Here is a 20,737-nt window from a genome sequence, read left to right as displayed (position 1 = left end):
TCCCTCCGTCTACCGACCGCTCTCGGTCCAGCAGCCGTTCATGGCGCCGCCTTGGCAGGTCAAGCGGAGGTCGTCGTCCGAGACGGGCGAGGACGGTGAACGTGGGGTGGCGGTCAGAGGACAAGAAGACAACAGAAAAAAGGAGAAAACAAAAAGGAGAACTAAAAATCGACTGCCTCAAAAGAATAGGAACCGCAGCGCTGACCATGATGATGGAAAAGGAAACTCGAGACAAATCTCAGCACACGAGTCCATAAATCAGTGGCGAGCACTGATTCACGCGGTCAGAGGAGGCGAAAGCGGTGGACGGAGCAGCTCGCACACACACACAGGTGTTTGGACGAGGGGGACAGCAACGGTGTGTGAGGACGCAGTTCGCTGCTCAGGCTCGCGGGCCTCGATCGGACCCTGTCCCGTCCCGTCCGACTCTTCCTGGGACTTTCTGCGACACAAGCAGGGTTTCAGCCCCCCCCCGACCCACCCCGTGTCCCCAGAAAGTACCTGGAGAGAATTATGGGAGTACGAGACCCCCTTCACAGAAAACAGCAGATTATTTAAGTCCTTTTCATTTTGTCATTCTTACTTTTCACCACATTACTTTTAAGAGTGTGAGTGCTGCACAAAATAATAATAATAATAATAATAATAATAATAATGTAGCAATGACGAAGACAAGCGCCCTCATGGCAGCAGTTAGAGGATGGACGGGATGGGGGAGCGGCAGCGGCGGAGGGGCCCTGGCGACTCGTACGGCTCATAGGGCGACTTGGCAATGGGGGTGAGGCGCATGGGGGGCCCCGTCACACCCGAAATGTTGTTCAGGCTGCGAGATTTCTCGTAGCTGCGAGGTTTCTCATAGCCCGCCACTGTGACCCGTGACAGCACACATGTGACACGCATGAAGGAAAAGGATCGGAACAAAAGGGTCAATCAGTTCACAAAATATCAATCAAATCAAATGGAAAAAAGCCAGAGACAGAGAGACAGAGGGACAGAGAGACAGAGAGACAGAGAGACAGACAGACAGAGAGACAGAGAGACAGACAGACAGACAGACAGACAGACAGACAGACAGAGACAAGACAGGAAAATGAGAGTTATGAATCCTGTCATTCACATCTCTTCATTTCAGCAGAGAGGCTTTTCCTCGCAGGTGAGTAAAGGTCACGCGTCTGGCCAGGTGAACAAGGCGGGGGGGGATGAGCAGGAAGTGTCACCTGTCACCTGTCTCCAAATCTGAGGGGGAAGGTAACGTGGAGGTCCGGGACATCACTCCCGAACCTGGCACTGAGCAGCACACGGAGATGCACGCTGCGCTCAGGCGCACCGCCGGGGGCACAGGAGCAAGGCGTGCCGGGTACCACGAGCCCCTCCCTCGCTGTGGGCCCGAGACGCTGCGGCTAACGGGAACTTTGCCAAAGCTGCCAGTCACACCGGAACCGGGAGCGCTCGGCAGGCCGGCCCCGGGTTCTCCTCCTCTCGGAGCGGACGCGTGGAGCAGCAATGCATGCTGGGTAAACAACACGAACGGCAGACGGGAGATGGGGACAAAAAGCGATCCGCGCAAACCAAAAAAACGCCGACCGGAGAGGGGAAAGAGCAAAACAAGTGGATTAGAACAAGGTGCGAACCGCTGAACGATGGCACCGGTGTTAGTGCTGCACCGCAGGGGGGTGTGGCCACACCGCTCAGTCTTTCCGAAAGTACCACTTACCGTGTGTGTGTCACGGGTGCCTTCATGACATCACCCACAGTCCTTTGTAACCATCTGCCCTTCCGGAGAATTCTGCATTTTAACACTGCTGGCTGCAGACCGACAGGTACGGCTTTCCTTTGCCTTTCCAACTTCCTTCGGCACTTTCCTGAAAAGGTTTCATTTTTGACGCTAATTATGAATTGTGATATTTTCTGAGAGGTCCTTGCGAGTGGGCGCGCAGCATCGGGATGCACCGGAGCAGCGACAGGACGTGTGGGGGGGCCCTTAGCCTCGTGTGCCGCTCGGTATCGAGGGCGCCCGGGGTCCGAATTCCACTTTCTCTTCTTCTAAAGTGTCTCTTGGATGAGCTGTCACGCGAATGTCAGGGTACGGTACACACGGCAAATTATTACGTGGGGGAAGACCCTACATACACACTCGCATAAAACCCATTTTCTGCTCTCAGTTTCAGATTTTACACGACTAAAGAAACATCAAGGCAGTTTGCAGTGACACACATAGGGAGAACAGCGGTAATAATAACCACTCACTTCCAGTAACCACTTGTCCTGGTCAGAGTCGCGAGGGTCCAGAGCCTATCCCAGAATCAAAGGGGGCAAGGCTCGAGGGGGGCGGGGGCAAGGTGCCATTCCATCGCAGGGGTAGCCACACACACACACCCACACACACACCCCATAGGCAACTTGAGAGTTTCCAGTCTAACTGAACTGTATGTCTCTGGACTGTGGCAGGAAACCAGAGCAGCCGGAATAAAGAACATGCAAACTCACAGCGGACCGAGACAGATTCGAACCGCCGCTCGAACAGCCCCGACGCTATGAGGCGGCAGCGCTACTCGCTGCACCAGCGTGCCGCCCACTAACAATGAGGATGACGATGGTGGTGGCATTTAGCAGAAGTGGGCGATGGCTTTACTGAATCGTCACTCAGACTAGAAGTTCGTTCGGTTTCTCAACTCTTTCGGACGTCATCTTCCCTTTCGGTGGAGGCCTGACGAAAAAGCTCGCGATGAAACTGCTGTCGGAGACTCATGCCGAGTGGAGGAGGGAAACGTGCTTGAGCAGAGCGCCAGGGAGAGTCGAGCAGCACGGCGCAGGATGAAAACATGGCAGTGGCCGGAGGAGGACGCATCACACCTACCTGCGGTCAAACTTTAGTCACACTACGTGGACTGTACATCAGGCCTGGGGATGGGATGGAAAATGGATGTTAATCTGGGAGGGGTGGAGAGGAGGAGGAGGAGAATACAAATGCAAATATTAACCTTGGCTTCTAGGGGTCCGCTACTCAAACCCAGCACAGGCGGGACAGCGGAGACATCCATCCCAGCGGCAGCATCTCAACGAAGACGTTTCGGCCTCCCAGAGGCAAAGGTCACATCGCTGTTGCTCCGCCCGCCAAGGTTAATATTTACCAGAAATTCTTCATTTGCCATTGTACGACTCCATGAACCAAAGATCTGGTGCACAGATAGAGTCCAGGTACACGTACGACATACAGGGACATAAAAAACAACATGCTGTTTTTCACTGTTCCTCATCAATATTCCCAAGTCCACAGGGACAGCAGCGCAGAGCAAAGAGCCACCGTACGAACGCCGAGAGACACGCATGGCTGGGAGCAGGTGGGTGGGACGCGGGACGCGGGACACTACGCACACAGGTAAGCAGGCAGGAACACAGATATACACACAGGAGGGCAGACAGCAGCAGGGTGCCCAAGACAGGTGGCACATACTCAGAAAGGGTGGACTTGGCATATTGGATGTGCAAAGCACTGTGCTATACTACGTGAACTCATGCACACACGCACACACACACACACACACACTTTCACTCCAGGAGAAAGTGCAACAAACCAAGTGGCTACTCTGCAGAAGCAGAGAGAGGGTGAGATCACTGAAATGGTGAGTGACACGCTGTTCGTCTGCTAAAGGAGAGGGCAGAAGGACAGAGAGTGTGTGAGAGAGACCAGGCTTTCCGCTACACCGAAAGACACACAGCACACAGAGAAGACACAGCAAACACACACACACACACACACGTGATGGACACATACCAGCGATGGCCATGTCACATTCAGGACGACTCCATGCCGGAGGTGCAACAGCACAGTTTCGGCTCTGACTCAAACTTGTCCTGTTTAACAGTTGACATGTTTAGCACATTTACCGCACACTACAGTACAGAGCACTTTATTGACCAGACCCTTCTTGTTGAGTGAGCCCTCCACGAGCGGCGAAATGTAACTGTGACGCTGAATGAACCTGTGTGAGTGCCGGCCACTCTGAGCTATGGAAGTGTCCTGGTCTTCGAGGAGGTGAAGGTCTCTCCCTGAGCAGAAGGTGTACCCCACCTCCCCCCATGGTGATGGACAATACCAGGTACTTCCTCACTGCACACAGGGACACAAAAGAGCTTTGTCTGCTGCCCATGTTTAATGTCTGCTGCCCGTTCGTACTCTAGTGAGGCACATGAGCTTTCGTGAAGTTCAGTCAACAGTGCAGAAAGAATGATGACCATTCAGGATACAGTGTGCCATCCTTTTGCATTTGGTACAGTGGAAGACAGTGCCAGGCAGTCTGGTGTGCTAAATGTGGTCATAAATGTGGTCCAAATGTGGCCCAAATGTAGCCATAAATGTGGCCCTAAATGTGGTCCCAAATGTGGCCATAAATGTGGCCCAAATGTGGCCATTAATGTGGTCCAAATGTGGCCATAAATGTGGTTCAAATGTGGTCCAAATGTGGCCATAAATGTGGCCCTAATGTGGTCCAAATATGGCCATAAATGTGGTCCAAATGTGGTCCCAAATGTGGCCCTAAATGTGGTCCAAATGTGGCCATTAATGTGGTCCAAATGTGGCCCAAATGTGGTCCAAATGTGGCCCTAAATGTGGCCATAAATGTTCTACAAATGTGGCCCTAAATGTGGCCCTAAAGCTCTGAACTACTGCTCAGTCTTTTTCTCGCCTCTTCTTTTCTATTCTCTTCTCTTCTCAACCCTTGCAGAGACAGTGAAGCGCAGGAGGGTATGAGGTGCGAGGGCAGCGTAGGGGCAACAGGGGACGTTTGGAAAGAAGAGACGAGACAGACACACACACACAGATAGACAGACGCACTCATGGTACAGCAGAGGGAACAGAGGCAAAGGCTCACGGGATGTCCCTCTGGCCCAGAAGGGTGCGAAAAGAGAGCCGGGGTTCGAGAGACGGGCACAGCGAGGACTCGGGGACAGCAGACGAGAGACACGGCGCTGAGGAACCGAGTGTGTCAACAGGGCCACGCGGGTCACTGTAGAACCGGCCTCTGCGAGTTGAGCAGAACACAAATGACACTGTCTCCTCAAGTGTCCAGACAAACAAACAAACAAACAAACAGAGTGTTGTAGTCGCTCTTGCGGCACTGCTGGACACCTCCCTGTACGGGGACCTTTGTTCACTAAGGGGACGAGGGACGGCGCGTCTTTCTGGCACCAGCGACTCGCCAAAATGAGCAGCGACAGACAGGAGGCTTTGGACACAAAACATTTCTGCGGCGTCCTTTTAAATGAGCGTCTCTTTCAATCTACTCTCTGCCCCTCTGTCGGTGTGTGTGTGTGTGTGTGTGTGTGTCTCTGTATCTGTCTGTCTGTCTGTCTGTCTGTCTGTCTGTCTGTCTACCTCCATCTCTTGTCCAGATGTCTGTGTGTTTGTCTCGGTCCACAGTGCACCTTGTCTCGCACCTCAAGTGTTCAGGACAGGCTCTGGAGCCCAGAGGAGGGGACCCTGCAGAGGACAAGCGGACAAGGACCGGGAGCAGACGCTTCGTTCCTCAGACGCTTCATGTGAGCTCTGCGATCGATTTGTGGAGGGACGCTTGTGGAGGGAGGGAGGGATGTGGGGGACCCCACTGTGACTCCTGTGTCTGCAAACGCTTCGAGGGACGTCCAACGGACCTGCGTTCGAAACCGAGGACCGGTAAACCTGGCAGTGCGCCACGACAACGTCTCAGTAAACGTCTTTTACCGAGAAGTGTTTGGACAAGCAGCTGCCTTTCCACCTGGACACTTTCAGTGAGGACATCTGCGGTCAGGAGAGTCCTGCAGCCAAGACCATCTTTGTGCGGTGACTTACCGGAGTGGGTCAGTCAGTGGTCGGTGATCGCTGGATCCGCCCTGCGTTCATTACACACTGTCACACAAAGGAGGGCGAAAGCGAGCGTGTGAGGTTAAGAGAGCAGTGTCTCGGTGAGAGACAGCGCGTACAAAGGATGTCCTCTGCGCACCGCACACATGTAACGACAGCCCGCAAACACACCAGCTGAAGGGTAACGGCAACACACCACAGATGAGAACAGAAAGCACGCAAGAGGCCACGAAGGGACACGAAGGGACAAAAAGGGACACGAAGGGACACGAAGGGACAAAAAGGGACACGAAGGGACACGCTGTCAGACTAGCAAGGGCGACCGCAACCTAACACACAGTGCGAGGCGCTTACACACCTCGCGGACCGCACTGTCTCGCACACCTGTGGGCGGAGCAGAGCGACACCTGCATAGACAAGCAGAGACGACGGTCCAATACGACAATACGAGGGGGACGCTCGCAGTGGACCGGGTCGCTCGCAGGAGCTCCGTGTGACCCTTTGGGCGGTTCAGAAAACAAAAGCCACTGCAGCCTGTGTTCTAAAGGTCCCCGTGCGCTCATGGAGGACAACGTGACCGTGTTCAGGGAGGGGCTTTGGGGTTTCTCTGTGGGAGGAGTCAGAAGGGCAAGCAGAATTAGGAGGTTTTATCTGAGTAAAGTTCCACACACACACACACACACACACAAAGACAAACATTACAGCTGTCTTGCTGAGGGACAGTAAGAGCGCCTGTGGACAAGGTCTTTTGGTGGACATCACTAGTACATGCTGCACCTCTTAATGTGCATCATCATGGAGAGAGGGACACTGTGCGTGTGTGTGCGTGCGCGCGTTTGCGTGAACGTAGTAAAACCACCGCACTGTGCCGGGAGAGTGTTAGCCGGGAGTGCTGCCTTCATCGGGACGTCCTGCAGTCTGCATTCGGGGCCTGAGGTCACAGGGCCCTCCCCCACGGTGAGGCTGGACACGTGGTGGGGCTCCTGGGGTCGCGTAAGGACAGAAGGGCCGGGTTCGGGCTCGAGAGCCGGGCGCAGGGGAACACGGGGGAGGAAAGGGACAAGGCGAACAAGCGCGAGTGTGTGCGTGCGCGTATCTGTATCTGCGTGCGAAAAGGAAGAAATCTGGTCAACGGAGTGCGGACATGTGAGGGACAGGAGACGCAGCGGGAAAGAGACACTCGAGAGCTGGACGAGTGGGGGCAGGAAGGGGGAGACAGGGGGACGCGGTGCCATTGGATAAACGGACAGCAAAGAGATGGACTGCGCTGCGCTTGTCTTGACGCCCACACGGACGTCACTTTGGGGAAAGGCCTCGCTGGTGACCGAGTCACCGTCCCTGTCCAGCACAGCAGAGGACAGCCGGCGCCGTGGGACACGTCCAAATGTCTGCGTGTGTCAAGCGTCAGCGTGCGTGCGTTCACGGAGGCCTGCGTGTGCACGTGTGCGTGTGTAGCGCGGCACTCTCGGGAAGCGCACCTTTCCTCACTCCGCCGTCTGCGGGACGAAACTCGCCCGTGCTGAGCAGGAAGCAGGCGTGGTCGTGGGGGTAGCGCTCCCTGCCCCCCAGGGTCGGCCGCCCGGGGCTCTTCTCCTCCGCTCCCAGAACCTGGTCGATGGTGGGACAGTCCTCGTTGGCCAGCGCAGCGTTGGCCGCGTCTCCGTTCGGCTTCGAGTCTGGGGGCGTGGACAGGAAGGCGGAGTCAGCCAATGAGAAACGGTCAAGGCAGGTGGGGGGGGGGGGCGGGGTGTCGGCGTGCTGGGTACAACCAGAGGTGCTCCCGTGCGGAGCGGTCGAGCGGTCGGCCAGAGCCCACGGAGCGGCTGGAGCTGGGCGCTGCGGGGAGGACACAGTACCGCGGTACGACGCAACCCAGCGATCAAAGAGCGGGATGCTGCCGGGGGATGCAGCGGTCATACGCGGTGTGACGTGAAACACCGGGGAATAACTTCGGGGGGGTTACGTTCATCTTCCGTCCATCTGATTTTGGGGCAAACGGGACTTTCTGCGTGTAAAACCCACCAGACATTGCTCACCGTCCACCGTCCACCGCGCTCCGACTACCAGGATGCGACAGGACATATAACTGAAGTACGTTCGCTGCGGGCGCAGTGGGGACCGACAGACCGCACCGCGGGGACAGGCGAGTCCGGTCCCCCAAGCGCCACGCAGGGCATCTCGCTCATCTCGCCACAGACGCGTCCGCTCGGTGTCCTGCCGCTGGGACACGTGCTGCCCGTCCACGCAGCTCGCACGCGCGTTCATCGGTCACCGTCAGTGTTAACGACCGTCCGCTTCGCGTCCCTCGGCCGGACAGGAGCACGAGTCCAGGAGACAGCGCGCAGGGACCCTCTGCTCAAAGCACTGTTTGAATCAAGGGAGCAAGGTTCAAGGTCATGGTAAGACTGAAGGGGCTTCTGGGAAACCAGGGTCTTTGGGTCGAGGAGAGGGCACCGGGTGCAGGATGGGATAACAGACACACACACACACACTGCACTCACCCGCTCTGTTGATCTCAATAATCTCCTCCTGCGCCAGAGGGCAGTCTCCTCCCGCGCTCCCCGAGCCGACCATCCCTCCGAGCACGTTTCCCAGCATGCCGTGCGGCGAGGCGGCGGCCACCGCCAGGGCGTCGGGCTTGCAGTAGTTGGGCGAGCCGGGCTGCGGCGCCCGCGGGATGTGCTTGTTCTTCTTCTTGGGAAGCTTCTGCTTGGCCATGGCCAGCGAGTAGTACATGCCGAAGTTGTTGACGATGACGGGCACGGGCATGGCGATGGTGAGCACGCCCGCCAGCGCGCACAGCGCCCCCACCAGCATGCCGGACCACGTGACCGGGTACATGTCGCCGTAGCCCAGGGTGGTCATGGTGACCACGGCCCACCAGAAGCCGATGGGGATGTTCTTGAAGTAGGTGTGGGCGCTGGCGGTGGGGTCGGCGGGGTCGGCGCCGATGCGCTCGGCGTAGTAGATCATGGTGGCGAAGATGAGCACGCCCAGCGCCAGGAAGATGATGAGCAGCAGGAACTCGTTGGTGCTGGCGCGCAGCGTGTGGCCGAGGACGCGGAGCCCCACGAAGTGGCGCGTCAACTTGAAGATGCGCAGGATGCGCACGAAGCGCACCACCCGCAGGAAGCCCAGCACGTCCTTGGCCGCTTTGGACGAGAGGCCGCTGAGGCCCAACTCCAGGTAGAAGGGCAGGATGGCCACGAAGTCGATGATGTTGAGGGAGCTCTTGAAGAACTCGGCCTTGTCGGGGCAGAAGACGACGCGCAGGAGCACCTCGATGGTGAACCAGACGACGCAGACGCCCTCGACGTAGGTGAGCCAGCCGTCGGTGACCACCTCGAAGGTGACCTCCTCGCGCGTCACGTTGCCCGTCGTCACGTTCTCCGTCTTGTTGTAGATGGTGTTGAAGGCCTCGTGCGTCTCCAGGCAGAAGGTGGAGATGGAGATGAGGATGAAGAACAGCGAGCCGAAGGCCACGTACTGGACGAGGAGAGACGGACGGAGAGAGACGGAGACGGAAAGACAGAGAGAGAGAGAGAGAGAGAGAGAGAGAGACAAGTCAGCACAGAGGGACATCTCACACAGGGGACCCACCAGAGGGACAAGCAGCTCGAAGGAAGTCCTGCTCGCTTCCCCACTCTCCATCTCTCTCCGTCTCCGATGGGTGCCCGTTGATGGACCTGCGTGCGGCGCTACCCGGACAAACTGCGCGCCTTTCTCTGTCCACCTCCCCCCCCCCAGCCCCACCCCCACAAAACATTTCCTGCTGGAAGCCGCTCCGGTGGTCCCGAGAGGCGTAGGCTCACGTACCGCTGGCCTGGCGCAGGACGTCGGCCGCCGGACGCGCGCACGCGCACACGCCAAAGGCACGTTGCGCTTTTCGCGCGACACGTTCGAGGTGCCAAATCAAGGCTCCTCCGGCTCCCGCGACCCCCAGCGTGGTCGCACTAATTCCCAGGTCCTATTAGTATGAACTAATTTCAACAACTCATCACTCATTGGCCTCGAAATGAGGATAAAAATAAGAGCGGAGGCAGCAGGAAAAGAAGGGCGATGGAGGCCCTCGGTACGAGGCCCATACCACTTTGCTCCGACGCACCGCCGCCTCTCGCCGCCTCTCGCCGCCTCTCGCCAGAAACACAACGGAGTCCCGAGACGCACGCAGGGAGAGCCGCCGAAACGGTGCTTACGGGACGCCCTTTGCTTCGCTTTCGATGGCCACCGTACGGGCTCGTGGGGCTCGTCGCCGGAGCGCGTCCTTCGGAGGACGGCGGCGCTTCCAGCGTGACCGAATGACCGCCGAGCTCCGGAGCGCAGCGCACCTCGTGCTTCCTCCTCCGTAGCTCCGGGAGCCGTTCGCCGCCGCGGGGGGCACGAGCACGAGAGACAGGCAGCGGCTACAAGGAGTTTCCTGCGTCGGTGAGGTACAGCGCAGACCCCACCCTCACCACAGACCCCTCCAGCGCACACACTTGCTGCACTTGGGCGTTTGTGAGGAGGAGGAGGATGGAGAGGAGGAAGAGGAAGAAGAAGAGGAGGTGGAAGAGAGGGAGGAAGAGGAGGATGAGGGGGAGGAAGGGGGAGAGGAAAGGTAGATGAGGAGGAGGAGAATAAAGAGGAAGATGAGGAGGACGAGGAGGAGGAAGAGGAGTTCCCCGGGGCAGCGCACAGCGTGTGGAGGACGAGTCAGTGAGAAAAACAGCTGTACAGCTGCGTAGCAGAGCCCTTCGAACCCGAGGGCATTACTCCCGTCACGGCGCCGCCTGTGTGTGACCGCAGTGGATGTCACCGCGTCACAGTCTGCGAGCACCGTGGGCTTTCGAGGTCCGCCTCATTAGCATAGACTGGGCAGGTGGGCGGGGCCACAGCGAGCTCGGTGCTTTTTCCGTTCTGTGCGTTCCTACTTCCTACTCCTCGTGGTCCGCTGACTCAGCTATTGTGAGCCCTGCCCAGCCCCGCCGATACATGTCCGGCTGACACGTCCCCACGAATATTTGCGGGAAATGATCCGAAAACGGCCGACTGAGGGACTGTAACAAGAGGTCTTCATCGTCGCTTGTTGCGTCGAGATGGACGATCACTCTGCTGGAGCGTTCTCAGCAAGTTCTGCGGAGGACTCCTCGCGAGCGGGACACAAGAAACACCACAAGCGCACAGCTTCATCGGACAGCAGCTAAGTGGACACACACACACACACACACACACACACACACACACACACACACACCGCAGCCAGCTGGTCTAAGTCTAACACGTCTGTGACCTTAAAGCTGCGGTTCGGGTCCCGGGGGGACACGTCTGTAGGAGCCGTGCGAGAGGGACACTAGTTGCGCTGCTCCAGTGAAGCGTCCCACAGCGGACAGAGTAAAAGGGCAGAGACCGCTGTGTTCACATCTGGAGGCTGACCGACACTGTCCTCATGGCGCAGGTGAGCGTGTCCAGCTTGGACAAAGCAGAACTCTCAGACAAACACGGCGGACCCCTGAGGACGAGGCATGGCCTACTAACCAAGGTGACACAGTTTCCCGGAGCTCAGGAAGACAGGCTATTTCAGCGAGGTGCCACAGCAGGAGCTCCGAATGTTCCCACGAGGTCCAACACACACACACACACACACACACACACAGCTGGCTCGCCGTGTCGACCGCTCAGGGTTTGGGTCTCGCACCGCTGCCTTCACGTCCCCACAAACGCTGCCTCCCGTGCAGGTGAGTCCGCAGGAGTGTGTCGGAGCCGTCCTCCCGCACGAACCGCCAACTCTGTCCTCCACGTCCAGCCTGTGCGCCCGCGGGACCGACGCTCCGTCCCCCCGCGAATGGCGCGCCGTCCCGCTCCCAGTGACGGAGGCCACGTCCCGTGGTGACAACTGCGGCGAGACACAGCGGCGTCTCTCAGACGTCCAGCTGTCCCTCAGTGCCACCTGACTGAGGCGCAGTGCAATATTTCAATAGTCCTTCATACGACACTGAAAAGTTGCGACAAAAGAGACATGAAACACAACACGTCCACTTGTTTCGTCCAGATGCAGAGGGATGTTTTACCGGCCGTGCGTGTGGCTTCAGACACCATCCGTGATGTGCGCGCCACTCGTACTGCGGTAACTTTTAGCACGAGTGACCTATAGAGCCGAGCCAGAGCGACCTCTCCAGCCAACAGTGGATTTCTACTGCACCGTATTTTACCGTGGTCCCCGGCACCTCAACCGCGAGCGCTGCAGCGTAGCGCAAACGCAGAGGCCCCGGCTGCCCCGCCTCTGCGGTGCGTGCCGGGAGAAGCGCGGGGCCGAGCGGGAAACGATAAGGTCTGGAATCGGCGCGGCTCTGCGTGTCCCGCCTGTGTCCGCACCGTCTGTCCTACAAGGTGAGAAGACACATGGAGGGACAAACTGCTCAGCGCTTCAGCGGACAGCTGAACCGAGGGGCTTGAGTTGGCGCTTGTGTGCGTGTGGGGAAAGCGCAGCGCCGTCACTGCACTTTTCAGAAAAGAAACGGAACCCAGACACGGTAAACGTCGACACGGCCGACACAGACGTACGGATCGATGGATCGACGAACCCTTACGGATGCAAAATCAGCAGAAAAGAGGGAGAGCGGAAGCAGGCGATCCTGTCCGACCACGGCGGGGCCCCCCCGTTTTACGGCAGTTTGTGCTCGACTGCAGCAGAAACGAGCGCGTTGTCAGCGACTGTGGCACCGCAGTCCTGCGCTATAGCACAGAGTGAGCGAGCGAGAGGGAGAGAGAGCGAGAGAGAGAGCGAGGGCAGCCTGCGCCGCTCATTCTCCGAGGCGCTGATCCAAAACCAACTTCGCTCAGCGCCTCCCTACAAGTGCAGGTGCGCGACAACATTACCAAGAGCCACCGCAGAAAAGCCCACTTCACCGCAACAACGGAAGCGTTACATCCCGAGCGGCTCCAGGGGCTCCAGGGGCTCCAGCGGCTCCGCGCACACTCGCGCAGCGAGCGGGGAGCCTCCGAGCCCCAGAGGGACCGTGCGCAGCGGCAGGGCGCCGACACCGCTTTCGCAGCCCCGTGTCCCATTGTCACGGCGGCTCGTCTCTGTTCTCCGACCGTCCGCCCTGTCCTGCGGGGACAGGAAGCGCGCGCGCGCGTCCACGGCGGCGCCGGTCACGACGCTCCCTGCGGCCCCTCTCGGCTTCGGTTTTGGTCGCGGTCGCATCCGGAGCCTCGCAATCGGCGAAAAAACTAACTCTGTAACCGTTCCCTCCCGAGCGAAGCGAAACTCGGGAGAGAAGCAGCCGACAAACGGGGAAGCACCGTAACCGTACAGCAGAGAGACAAACGCTGCTTCCGGAAACTTCGGCGCCACGGTGAACGAAGTTGGCCGAGCAGCGAGAACGCGGTACCTCGCCCTCCCTTACCCAAAGAGCTGGAACACGCACCCTTCCGGTTCGATCCGGTCCGTTTAGAGCCGGTGCCGCTCCGGAGAAGGTCTGCGCCGGACGCGTGGAGCCGACGGCGCGGGGCCCCCGTCGGCACGCGACACACACAGAGGACGCCGCCGAGCCGCCCTCGGCGTGCGCCGACTCTCTGCGAACCGTGCGCTTGCTAGGGGTTAGGAGCTCTGCCTCGGTGAGCAGGAGGAGATGGACACGCTGCGCCAAAGCGAGACGGCAAAGGGAGCGGGACGAGCGCGCGCCGGGATCCGAACTCATGCGGCGAAGGACCGCGGCACGGTCAGGGAGCACGGGGGAGGGCAAAGGGCGTCGCACGCAAGAGAGCTTGTCACGTGGGGGGCGGGACAAACGGCAGCGCAGAAAGCGGCCACGTGGCCCCACGGTGATGCCCTCGCAATTACGTCTCATCGCACTGCAGTCATTCGTACGGGACCATCGGCAGTCGTGTTACTGTAACTAACTGTCACTCTTTTCACCGTCTTTTGCTGTACTATGAGAACTATTATGTCCGTTGCCCGCTGTACTATCGGTGGTACTATTACCGTCGCTCACTATACTGCCAGCAGCGTTGCTGTCACTCACTGTGATACCGGCGGCATCACTACGGTCGCCGGCCGCGCTCTCGGTGGCGTCGTTACTGTCGTCTGCCGCACTGCCAGTGGTTCGGCTGTCGCCCGGCGCCACCGCCGTCGCTCACGCCGTCGGCGGCGGTACCGGCGCTCTCGCTCGCGCTGCCCCGTCGCTGGCATGCCACCTCCGGCTTCAGCACCCGAGAGCACGGTTCTCATCACGCACGTCTCCGGTAAAGTTACCCAGCTGTTGAAATGGGCAAATAACCGGAAGCAGCTCAACATTTCAAGCCGATTTGGCGAAAAGCATCGGCTAAATGAAAAAAGAGTCAGTAACCGTCAGGGTCGCGCCGTTACAATCAAGTACTACTCGGTCGTCATCTTCATCATCGTCGTCGTAGTCGCGATCAACGGTCGGTCTCCGCGGCGCAGCGGACGCAAAGCGAACGTTAACCGGGCGGCTCGAGACGACCGCGCTCGCGTCGAGGGCCGGCAGGGAGAGCCCACTCACCCGCGCGTATTTGGAGGAGTACGGGTCTTCAAAGAGCGCCCAGATACGCGGCTGCCACACGCGCCACCAGCTCGCCTTCCGGCCGTCCTCCTGCAGGCACAGCCTCTTGAGGTCTCCGTCGGCTCCGCCGGTCAGGGCGGGGTCGTCCTCGGGGGGGTCCGGCTCGGGGGTCTCGAAGCTGTCGAGCGCCTCCTCGGCATCGCGGTGCTGCCGGTAGTTCATCCAGCAGCACGCCTCCACGTCCGTCTCGTCGATGCCCCAGAAGGCGAGCTCCTCCTCGAAGAGCGGCCCGCACACGTCGCTGGGACAGTGCAGCTTCCCCGTGCGGTAGTAGTTGAGGATGAAGGCGAACGTATTCGGGTGCCGGTCGAAGAAGAACTCGTCCGACTTGGGGTCGTAGTCAAAGTTGCTGAAGGCGTCGGGCTCCGTGAGCCAGGAGAGGCGCGTGCCGGGCAGCGTCTTGAGGGTGCTGCGGTACGTCTCGTGGCGCACCCCCCCGCAGTTGATCACAATCTTCTCGCTTTCTGACGGACAAGTCATGTCTGCGCTGTAACATGCTTTGTTGGCCGACTTGTTCCCTCCCTTGCGCCCTTTGAACGAGGAGACACACACTGAACTGAGCATAGGGGACGGGCGGCAGGAGATGAGGAGCGAGAGCGCAAGGAGGCGGGGAGAGGGAGGAGCCTGGAGAGAGAGCGAGAGAGAGAGAGAGAGAGAGAGAGAGAGAGAGAGAGAGAGTGGGGGGTGTCAGCAGCAAACGGAGACACGGGTTTTGATTTCGACTCATACTGTGTAAGTGGAGTGAAGAGGCCTTCATCGGGATGTCCTACGGTGAGTACACACACACACACACACACACACACACACACACACACAGCCACACTGATGCCTGCAAAGGGCACATCATCCCTCATCATCTGTGCACCGGCGCACGGGGGGACACGGAGCAGAGGGCAGGCGCGTCGCGCTCGTCTCCAGCACGGTGCAGGATGTGCGCGAGTATGTTCTCGCTGTACGGCATCTAAACAAAGTGTCGCGGCGCACCGTCTCTCCGGGCGTCACCGCGCAGCCGTAACGCTTCGCGGGACGTGCTCCCGTCTCACTCGTCAACTTCGCCCCCGCACTCGCCCTCTCGTACCCCTCGCTTCATTTCAAGATGACGCCGTGCTCAATAAGGCCGCCGAGAGAGCGCTATGATGAGTACGATGAGTGCGATGAGTTCCCCTCTGCGCTCCACTCTCACGCCCATTCCAGGAAGGGGGAGGAGGGGAACAAGAAAGCCCGGAGCCTGGAGCACAACGGCTATTTGCTGAGCTCTACAGAAGAGTGAGCGAAGACTGCGGACCATTAGCGCTCCTTTGCCCTCTCGCTCGGTGCGGCGTTAATGTGCTTTCTCTGTGTGTGTGTGTGTGTGTGTGTGTGTGTGTGTCAGTCCCCCAGCACTATAAGCACCGTGCTCTCCCTCCTTCGGGGGGGCGCTGCTTTCGGGTGCTGCGTTCAGCAGGATGTCAGCTTACTGGACACTTTCTGCTGCAGTAAAAGTACAACCATCTCGCTGTGACGTTCCCTTCTCTCCCTCACCGCGCAGCCTGTTCTTCATGGTCCAGGAGATCTGGTACTTGTGCACCTGCTCTTATCCTTTTTTCCCTTGAACACCATTTAAAGTGATAACCCCCCCAACGTTCCACATACAGGAATCAGATATCATTGAGCAAATCTTCTCTCTCTCTCTCTCTCTCTCTCAGCCACACTTTGCCTCTCTCTGCACTCTGTACCTTCTGCCACTTCTCTCACGCCATCCTTCGGTCTCCTGCAGCTTTCTCTTTCCTCCATCCTGCTCCGTTTTGCCCCATGCTCCTGCTCTCCCCGCTGCTCTCGCTCCGTTTCCGTCCTCTGCCTGTTTTCACATCGTGTGGCATTTGGCAACATCCGTCCTGTCCTCTCCTCTCCCTGCGACGTTCAGCCCCATTTGTCTCTTGTACTTCCATCCACACGCAGAGTGCAACACCCGCCCCCCCCCGTGTCCTCTCCTGTGAAGAATCCTGTTAAGAATCCACTCCAGATGTTACGGGTCAGACGAGGACAGGCCGCCACCAGGCTGACCCAGGCAAGCTGGACAACTGCCGTGCGTGCGCGTGCACAAGCAAGCGACACTACGGTATGTAACCTCTTATTCAGTAAGTTAGACGGGGGACTAGGCTCCAGTCACACGAAATATTAGCACCCTGTGAAAAGTTGTGCGCCGGAGAAGGAAACGCAGGAGCCGACGCAGGCCGACCAACAAAGCACGATAACGCCGAGGCCACGTGCGGCGGCGAGCACCTCAAGGCTCTTCCCAACACAAACGCGGGATGCGCACGCGGGTCCCGAAAGCCGTTCCGACGTGCAACGCACGGGGCTGGCCGGCGTGTCCGCGGGCGCTCGTTTCAGCACCGCGGACAGCGGTCGTCAAATGGGACCGGCGGAGAAGCGGCGCTGTCTCGGGCCGCACCGCGGTGCCGAAGGGAGCCTGCAGACGCATATACGCTGCGGCCACCCGTCTTTCGAAGCGCATTCCGGAAGGGGTTTCGCACCGCAGAAGCAGGGCCTAAATGGGGCGCGTCGCGCACCGTCCCGTCTCTGCGGAGACGGTTCCCGGACCCGTCCACGCGATCGCTGCGCTCCGCGATTACCGAGCCGTTCGGTCACCTGCCGCTGCGCTCCTACTCGCCGCGTACAGGTACGTACTGACCGCACGCTACAGGTAAGGTACCGTGGCCGTGGACCGCGGCACTTAGCGGAGTCAACAAAAGAATCTGTCGAACGTCACCTTTTCACCGTCTCCAGTACACTTTTGTGCAAAGACGTTTCAAAGGTTCGGTTTCACTTCTATATTCTCAGCTGCGGCGGCACGTTACGACACGAAAGCGCGTGATTTTTTTGACGGAGCCGCTTCGAAGAGCTCCGCATGCGACGACTTCCATTAAGGTTCCCGTCTCCAGAGGAGGGGAGGGAGGCGGGAAGGAACGGCGCTGGCGAAGAGAGCAAAGAAGATGAAGGTGGGGGGGAAAAGCACTGTTCACCTGCAGTGCTGGCAGCGGGACTACAGCGTGTGCGTGCGCGCACACACACACACACACACAGAGTCAGAGACACAGCAATGCTAACCCAGTTTAACTGCTGAGATCAGGTTCTGTGAGACTGAAACGGGGAACCGGAGGAGACCAGTGCGCATGCAGTGACATACACCGTCACATACACCGTCACATGCTCTGCACCACACGGGCACGACGCTCGCAGAGCTCCGGAATCACATCTATCAAAGGAAACAGAAACAATGGCGAAGGAAAAGAAGACGCGGGGCCGGAAGAGAGCAGACGGAGACGGCGATAGACTGGGACGACTGCTGACTGAGCACAACATGCTCCCGCAGCCGGCAGGAAAAAGAAAACCCTCAGCAAGTGGCGGAGACGGCGAAAGCGAGAGAGAGAAATCGATCCGCGATTGGCCGATTCCGTGAGAGAGCGAACGAGACATCGTGGAGGTATAGAAAGAAAGGATGTGTACACGAGTGTGGGGCAAAACCATGAGCTGGAGCAGGAAGCGGAAAGTAGACCCATAAGCAGAGGCAGTGCGTGGAGAGAGGGAGGAAGGAAAGAAGGAAGGAAGGAAGGAAGGAGAGGCTGATGGAAGGGGGGGGGGGGGGGGGGGGGGGGCGACACAGGGGCAGCAGTGTGACAGACAGGAGGTAAACAAAAAGCCACGGAGAACGGAGAGGAGGAGGAGTGAGCGATGACGGAGGACGGCAGGAGAAGGGCCCCGCGAAGGCAGACTGGGGGACGCCGAAAGGCCGGTAGAGGAGGACACCGGAAGCGGAGTGAAGTGCCAAGTGAAGAAATTCCAAAGAGGAGACAGGAAGCCCAGTGACCCAGCAAGGTGCTCCGCTATGCCTGCACCGTCCCTTTCCTGCTCAGCCTCTGCTCTGTGCACTTTAACCACTTGAACCACTTGAACCACTTTGCCTCAGCATGTGTCTGTGTGCTGCTGCCACCCAGAGGCTGGGGGAGGTACTGCAGGAATGCAAAATGCTGCATTCTCCACCCACCCCCTTCGCTGAGTGCAGGGCGACTCAGCTACTACACCCGTCTGGGGAGGTCCGTCAGTCGGGGGGGGGGGTGTTTGTAGCTGATGCTCATGAGTGGTGTGACAGTGTCTTTCCAGGCTCTCTGTCTGTGTGCGTGTGTGTGAGCACATGTGCTGGGAAATGGTTTGCTTCTTGTCCGCACCATCCTCTCAGTGTTTGTGCATCCAGAGCTCTCAGCAGAGCCCAGGGAAGGGGGGGGGGGGGCATGCAGAGCTGCACTGGAGTGTGTGTATCGCTGAGGCGCCTCTCAGAAATGAAGTGGAACTCTGGAGAATGGGCAAGAGCAGAGACACACAGGGGCGGGGGGGGGAGCAGCGACAGAGACATCTCACCGTGGGTCCACTGGGACGATTCCCATTTCCAGAAGTAACCATACTCCTAGGAGAGCTTTAACCCTCTCCGGCTGTTCCTTGTTCTTGTTCTCTCTCGTTAAGTCCTAATTAATAAAACTGCCCTTTCCGGTTAATTACAATCCCTTTATATCCTCTGCTAGCGCGCAGAGGGAATACATACACACACGCACACACAGAGACAGACACAGGCATGCAAGCGGGACAGAAGCGCGTTCAGGCAAGGCACACATCGCCTGCATGGAAGATACGGGCCGCAGGGTGACGGGAAGGAGAGCCGCTGGACAGCAGGGCACCGAAGAGGGAGTGGGGAGAAAGAGCAAGCGGACGTAACAGTAAGTACCGCGGTAAAGAGGAGGAAGGGGAGGAACGGAGTCTGAGCCGAAGGTACCCGGGAAAGTGACACCCGAGATCCGTCGACCGCTGGAGAAAGAATGACGGCAAAGACGGCTGCGAGGTGGGTAAGCGTCCACGTCCACGTCCACGTCCACGTGAAGACAGGGGTGCGGCAGCAGCAGCGCTCACAGCACTGGTGTGTGACAGCTCCCTGACAGATGGAGAATTTGGGGCAGTGTGTCCTTCAGAAAGCACTGGGGTAATTTCTAGGTTACCGTCTTTCTAAAAAAAGAGACCGAGCAGGAGAGAAGGGGGGGCACCACGGCACGGCACGGCAACGGAGAAAGACAGGTGTGAAGCCGCAAATGAGCGATGCGTTGTGTACCTGAAGAGACACCCCCCCACCCCACGTGGCTCCACCTCTGTTCACCCCATGATTTTCTGTGTCTCCCTACTCCTCTGGTCCCCAGCGACCGGCTCGCTGCCCCCTGCGGGTTTCCCTCGACACACTTGTCTCACCTGCGTGCAGCCCTGGGCCCCCAGTCCAAGCGCGCAGCGAGGCTTCGGCCCCCAGCATCAGCGTGTCAAGTGCATGTCAAGTGCGACACAAGCAGGACGGGACGCTCCGAGATGTCGCACCTGAGACGGGACGGGCTTGTGTTCAGGAGCTGGTGGCACAAAGTACAGCTGTCAGTCGCTGTCAAAGAGCAGGGCGTAACATCTCTTTCTCTCTCTCTCTCTCTCTCTCTCTCTCTCTCTCTCTCTCTCTCTCTCACACACACACACACACACACACACACCTAGGTGAGCACTTGTTTTGGCTCTGAGTGTGTGTCAGTGAGTGTGTACATAAGCATACACACACACACACACACACACACACACATCGATCGACGCACTTACGTACCGTTTCGTTCGTTGCTTTTTGGTTCGGACGGTCTGGAGGACTTTTGTGTCCGCGGTGTCTTCTGACTCAACTCGTCTCATTTACGCACAGAGCGCTGACATTTCTTCTTCTTCTTATTATTATTCTTATTCTTCTTCTTCTTATTATTATTATTATTATTATTGCTGTTATCGGCGCGCCCAAATCACGGAGCGGATCTCGCGCTGCCCGCCCCGGTCCGTCCATCCAACTCCGTGCTGCTCTTTCCAGCGCCGCCGGTGGCCCGCATTCAATGCCCGCAGCGCGTCTTCGCCGGCCGAGTCAGACCCCCCAGGTCCTTGAGGCAGACCCCCCCCCCCTCCACCCACCCCGACCCCCTGCGTCCCTCCCTCTTCGCGTCTTTGATCGGATCTCCGTTTGCGGCGCGACGGAGGCGGCGGATCGCGCGGTCGGGAAGTCCTGTGTGTCTCCTCGTCCTTCCCTTCCTTGTCCCCGTCCACCTGCTCAGAGCGTCAGTCCCGGTTGGGAGCGCACCCGTTCGGCGCCGATGACGATGCTCTGCGAGGGTCTTTAAAGCGCACGCGGGTCCGGTCGTGGGTCACTTCGGTCCCCGGTCTCTCCGGGCGGGTGTCCGCGGGACAGACAGACAGACAGTCCGTCCGTCCGTCCTCTGGGCCTCTCCGCTCCCGCTGGCCGCCT

General features: G+C 58.8%; 1 protein-coding gene across 2 annotated transcripts; it reads right to left on the bottom strand.

Moving 5' to 3' along the window:
• Positions 1-693: 693 nt before the first annotated feature.
• Positions 694-14,967, bottom strand: LOC108941626 (potassium voltage-gated channel subfamily C member 1-like). 2 transcript variants are annotated; one of them, XM_029253903.1, is made up of 4 exons: positions 14,344-14,967; positions 8,344-9,328; positions 7,320-7,518; positions 694-889 (listed from the first exon to the last, which is right to left on the bottom strand). In XM_029253903.1, the coding sequence occupies exons 1-4, from the start codon at positions 14,965-14,967 to the stop codon at positions 694-696; spliced, it is 2,004 nt and encodes a 667-aa protein (XP_029109736.1). The 2 variants fall into 2 exon arrangements, with proteins under 2 accessions (XP_029109736.1, XP_029109735.1); XM_029253902.1 differs by having other exon boundaries at positions 694-866; positions 7,321-7,518.
• Between the last annotated feature and the right edge of the window lie 5,770 nt (positions 14,968-20,737).

Source organism: Scleropages formosus, chromosome 8, assembly GCF_900964775.1.
Source record: "Scleropages formosus chromosome 8, fSclFor1.1, whole genome shotgun sequence".
NCBI lineage: Eukaryota > Metazoa > Chordata > Actinopteri > Osteoglossiformes > Osteoglossidae > Scleropages > Scleropages formosus.
Note: the sequence above shows the minus strand (reverse complement) of the source record. Positions and strands in the feature narration are given on the sequence as shown.